The following is a 6,000-nucleotide window of genomic DNA, read 5'->3' as shown; positions in this document are numbered from 1 at the left end:
TGGGGAAGAGGCAGGCTGAGACAGGGACTGGGGAAGGAGTTGGAATGGGGCAGAGTTGGGGCGGGGACTTTGGGGAAGGAGTTGAAATGGGGGCGAAGCAGGGGTAGGAAGAGGCAGGGGTGGAGTGGGGGTGGGGCAAGGGAAGAGGGGAAGTCACTGCCTATGGTTCTCAACCCGGGCAGGGACACTCTGTCCCCTCCCACCCCCGGCCCGGGCATGGACACTCTGTCCCCTCCCACCCCCCAGCCAGGGCACGGACACTCCGCCCCCTCCCGCCCCCCGCCCCGGGCACGGACACTCCACCCCCTGCCACCCCTCAACCCGGGCACGGACACTCCACCCCCTCCCACCCCCGGCCGGGCACAGACACTCCACCCCGGCCCGGGCACGGACACTCCACCCCTCCCACCCCAGCCCGGGCACAGACACTCCACCCCTCCCACCCCCGGCCCGGGCACGGGCCTCCACCCTGCCACCCCTCAACCGGGCACAGACACTCCGCCCCTCGACACTCCACCCCTGCCACCCGACAACCCGGGCACAGACACTCCGCCCCCTGCCACCCTTCAACCCGGGCACAGACACTCCACCCCCTGCCACCCCTCAACCCGGGCACAGGCACGGACACTCTGTCCCCTGCCACCCCCCAGCCAGGGCACGGACACTCCGCCCCCTCCCACCCTTCAGCATGGACTCTCCGCCCCCTCCCACGCCGGGCACTGACACTCCGCCCCCCCAGCGCGGGCACAGACACTCCGCCCCCTAGCCCGGGTATGGACACTCCACCCCCAACCAATCACTCTCACTATGACGGGAGCGGCGCGCGATGCATGCCGGGATCGCCTCCCGGCCGGTCCTCCTGATTCCCAGCCTGCCTCGGGCCCGCTTGAATGGGGTATATACAAGATGGCGGCGAACGCGAATTCTTGTGGCGGCCTGTCGCTATTCGACTGCCCAAGCTGGTGAGCGCGGCTGGGGCTGCCCCGCGGGCGGGGCTGGGAGGGCTGGGGCTGGCACGGGGCGCATGCCGTGGGGCTGGGCTGGCACGGGGCGCATGCTGTGGGGCTGGGAGGTGTGGGGCAGGGCTGGCACTCGTGCACTGGGGTTGGTGGCTTGGCCGTGGTATGGCAGAATCTCTCATTCAGCAAATTATTGGCCAAGGTGCAGAACTTGATATGCCGTGTGTGTCCTCAATGAGTGTAAACGTCTGCTCAGTCAGAGGTATGGCTTGTGTGCTGGGATGAGAGCAGGACTCCTGGGTTCTATCCAGGGTCTGCCACTGATTCCTGCTGTGGCTTGGGACAAATTACTTTCCTGCCCTGTGCCTCAGTTTCCTTATCTGTAAAATGGGGATTAATAAACACTTTTTTTCTCCTGGGTATTTAGACTGGGTGAACTGTTTAGGAAGCATTATGAATCTGCACAGTGAAGCAGCGCACTTTAGGAGTGTGATTGTTACGCAGTGGTGCTCGCCTGCTTGAACTTGTGCAAAGTGCAGCTGAATGAATGTCTTTCATAGCAACTTCAGATATGAGTTCTGTTTTATATTGAATGCAGCTGCTGAAATAACAAGCATGTTTCAGAAGTGGTGGTATGTGGTTTTTTCCCCCATAAATGTTTCCCCAAGATTTTAGTGAAATAGCGAGTTGGGGCAGAATAAGCAAAAGCCTGACATGCACTTCAAAAGTGTGAGAAACCTGTTAACTTGAAATTGACTGTGATTCTCTCTTCCCCTTCCCCCCCCCCCCATTATGCTGAGGGGGAGACTGTCAGAGGGAATGTACAGGTAGAATGTAAAAGTATGATGGGATTGGTTCCTATCTGTAACTTCAAAGAGAACAAGACCAAAGGCCTATTTGGTCATCCACACCATCATCCTTGCACAGTGCAGGATTGTTTTCTTCAATGTATTCAAGTTCTGTGCTTGGTCTAACTTTAAATTGCCTAGGAGAAAAACTACAGTAAAAACATTGAAGTGGCAAAGTCAAGCACTCAAATCAGGAGATGCCAGAGGTAGCCTAATTCCAGCCCTTGTTTGTATGCATGTGATCAAGTCTTTGCTGGCATGATCACCTATTATTTCTTCCACAAGACTCCAGCTGTAGTCAGTGAATAGTGCTCACCGAATATGTCTCTGTTCTATATTGCTTTTTATCTGTCTCATCCCTTTGTATTGTCCCATGCTTTATTTACTGCACACCATGTAAACCTTGCACTTAATACAAAACTACTAATTTACTTATGCGCTTTTTTAGCGTTCTCGTTGTCATAGTATCTGAGAGATTCACAAACACTAAAGAACACTCCTGTGAGGCAAGATGGTGTTAGTTTTCCACGAGATTAAGGCCAAAATTGTTAGGCATCCATGATTAGCTGATATTTAAATTCAGATGGTTTGGTCCTGATGTTTCAGTGTACTTAGTACATTTATAGCACGTCATATGCTCAAAGCAGAGAGCTATCATTGACTTCACTTGCAGTCATGAGTGCTCAACGCTTCTGAAAATCCATCCCCAAATGTCTCAAGTCAGGCACCCAGAAAATGAAAAACCCAATTAGTGACCACTTGTGAAAAGTTTTGTTTAAGTGACTTGCCAAGCATCACATAGGAACTGTGTGACACAGGCAAGTGTAGAATCCAATTCTCCAGAGTGTCATTCAGCCGTCTTAACCAGGAGACCATTCTTTCTCTTCCTTCGATCCCCTGCCTCTTTTGTGACACACCATCCCATTTGCAGTAAACAAGGTAGGGATCCCATAGGTGACAGTCTCATTCACTACTGAACCATGATTCATTCCCTGAGCACCATCCATCATGTGTAGGGCCCTCCCAAATTCATGGTCATGAAAAACGCATCACGGACTATGACATCTGGTCTCCTCCTGTAAAATCTGGTCTTGTATAGGGTAAAAGCACACACCATACGTATTTCACAGGGGAGACTAGTGTTTCTCAAATTGGGATCCTGACCCAAAAGGGAGTGTTGTGGGGGGGGGGGGTGGTATTGTCACCTTTACTTATGTGCTACCTTCAGAGCTGGGTGGCTGGAGAGCAGAGTCTGCTGACAGAGGGCCAGCTCTGCAGGTGGCAGCTCAGCAGTAAGGGTAGCAGTTCCGCAACCCTCCCTACAATAACCTTGCAATACTCTCCCACAACTCCTTTTTGGGTCAGGACCCCTATAATTACAAACACTGTGAAATTTCACATTTAAATAGCTGAAATCATGAAATTTACACTTTTTAAAATCCTATGGCCGTGAAATTGACCAAAATGGACAGTGAATTTGGTAGGGCCCTAGTCATGTGCACAGAATGAGACAGAATAAATAGTATGTTAAAGGCTTATAATGTATACACACACATGGGTTTTATTAAAGTTGTATGTGTAACCTTCATTCTGGCACTTTAACTTTTGAGAGCTTACAACCTGTGTTTTGTTTTTTTTAATGTAGGTTTTTAAAATGTAAATTCCTGGCTTTAAAAAAAAATAAAAATTGGTCAAGTGAAATTATATTGACCATCATGTGGGTCATCGGCAGGATTGGGACCTGTAGGCCACCGACTTCTATAATTTGAGAACTGAGTATCTGTGGTGGTAGTAGTAGTCTCGTATCCTCTATGTGGACCAGCCACTAGGGGAGGAAGAGCTGCACATTTTATCAGTGGGATTCTCGAATATTTTCTGGATAGGAATGTTGAGACATGGAAAGGAACTGAGGACTTCCAGATTCTGGAATGGAATGTGCCCTAGGCATTAATACATCATCTTCTGTCCCTGTCCCTGGCTTCTGTCCCCTTTACTCATGTTGTTCCCAGCCTACACCTACTGACTCCGCTACACTCCTCACCTCTTCGCATTCGAGTCAGACTGCTTCCTCCTTCTCCATGGCATTGTGAGCACAAGAGGGACAGTGTCCCTGTTCTTAGTTCTGATACCTGGCATCATAGAAGCCTGCAGTGGGTGAGAGAAGCAATTGTAGGAAATGCCTTCCTTATGGAGCATGCTCAGTCCAGTTACCACGCAGGACCTGTATGGGAATGGAGCATACTTGGTGCAGACAGAATCTTCAGGGAAGAATGCTGCTGGCTTTTAACAAACCTCTACAGAAGCATGTGCAAACTGCAATTTTTCAGAGGCTTTTAACTCGTCCAAATTTGCTGGATTTACACTAGAACAGCAAAAGCTGCATCTCAGACACAAGAGCAACATCCCTGCCAAATTTCAAGTTCCTCCTCCAAAGCATGCAGGTGATAAAACTTCTCAGTTAAATCATTGAAAGAATATTCTAGCACCAGGAAAATGTTGGTTTGCCCAACTTTTCCTCTTGAAAACAGCTTTTTACTAACACTCTCAAAAAAATTCAGCATGTGGCAGGCTCCTAGAATGGAAAATATCAACCCCAATGTTTAAAGTTTGGCCATGTTATAAGTAACTCAGCTTTGTAATAGAAAGTGTCAGACACGCTCTGCCATTGGTGTTTGTGTTTTAACCAGTTGTGGGGAGGTGCTTGCAGGTGGACTTTTTTATTTCTTCTGATCTTGAAGTATCATCCCTGTAAAGATTAAGAATTTCATGCTTTGTTTAAAAGCTTTACTGTTATAAACTATGCTGGCACCTGTTTGTTTATAAATTCTTGTTCATAAACTTAGTTTTAATTTCTTCTGAACTGAAACATGGACTACAAGGTCTTGACATAAGCCCAGTGGTGGGTTTATAAAACCTGGGTATGAAAATCATATGTATACAGAGGGAACATGGCAAACTGTCCTCCAGTTATGCCTCCCTGGGCTGGAGAGGATTCGCAGGAGCAGGCTTCAGCTGTACAGTGTTCCTGAACTCCTGGTTATCTGAATCCTTCATTCACCAAAAGTTTCAGGTGACTCCTGAGACGTTTATATCATGCAGGGTGACCCTCAATTATCTGTGTATGAAATATAACGTGTGATACAAGACTTGAAGCATTTGTTCATCAGGAGGCAGTTGGCAAGGGAATAGTTGGTTTCAGCAAGCAAGTCTGGAGAAGCGAGTAGTTGGGTCTCAAGGATCTACATAAAAATTTGGTGTAAACTGGAACATTTTAAAGATACAAATTGCACTTCACAAGTATCTTTGAACCAAGGTCAAGCTCTCACTGGTGGAGAAGTCAGTGTTTGTTATCTGGAGAGGATGAATGCCTTCAGAGTTCAGGAAATTCCACCTTGCCCTACAAGCCAGGCGCTGGGATGTATATAATAGGAATGTAGGCCAAGATTTTATGAAAGAGGTGACTAAATTTAGGCTCCTAAATCCACATTTAGAAACCTAAGTAAGTGGCCTGATTTGAAATTAACACATTAAAATAAAACTTGTCCAGCCCATAACTTTAACAGCTAAAGCAGCAAAGAATCCTGTGGCACCTTATAGACTAACAGATGTTTTGTAGCATGTTAGTCTATAAGGTGCCACAGGATTCTTTGCTGCTTCTACAGAACCAGACTAACACGGCTACCCCTCTGATATTTAACAGCTAACACATTTTAAAAATCCTTTTTTAAAATATCTAATCTAGACAAGACCTTATTGTTGCAAAGAGTTCTCCAAAGGTGAACTGAAGGTAACAATGTACTGTTGTTAACCTCAGATAATAGCACTGAGAAGTGTGAACTGTCCCATTTGTCTTAATGGTGTGTTAACACTCAAACCTAAAGATGACAATCTGAATATTGTGAAAGGAATACTGTCAACTTGACCTTTAAAAAATTCAATTTAAAAATTCAGCTGTATAATAAAGTATGCTATAATTAGCATCACTTTGATTTTTTTTGAGAATTTCTGTGTTCTGTTTGGGCCTGAAAGCACCAACCTCAAATGTGTAAGGGCTCAGACCTTTTTCCCTCACCTTTCTCTGTGCGCACACTCCTGTCTTCTCCTGTTTCACTTTCAGCTTTGCTGCTGCTGCTAATACTGATAAAACACCTTGTTGCTGAACCTGAGAGAGAATCCACATGAACTCTCTATCT

The 6,000-nt window shown here is 47.0% G+C and overlaps 1 protein-coding gene across 1 annotated transcript in view; it reads left to right on the top strand.

The window, feature by feature from the left end:
* Positions 1-811: 811 nt before the first annotated feature.
* The window catches only part of PPP1R8 (protein phosphatase 1 regulatory subunit 8), a 29,273-nt gene continuing 24,084 nt past the window's right edge, over positions 812-6,000 (top strand). The window contains exon 1 of the mRNA XM_039511808.1: positions 812-962. Within this exon, the coding sequence (XP_039367742.1) occupies positions 907-962 (56 nt within the window). The 5' untranslated portion in view covers positions 812-906. The remainder of the gene's footprint in view (positions 963-6,000) is intronic.

The sequence above is a fragment of the Mauremys reevesii genome, linkage group 23, assembly GCF_016161935.1.
Source record: "Mauremys reevesii isolate NIE-2019 linkage group 23, ASM1616193v1, whole genome shotgun sequence".
NCBI lineage: Eukaryota > Metazoa > Chordata > Testudines > Geoemydidae > Mauremys > Mauremys reevesii.
Note: the sequence above shows the minus strand (reverse complement) of the source record. Positions and strands in the feature narration are given on the sequence as shown.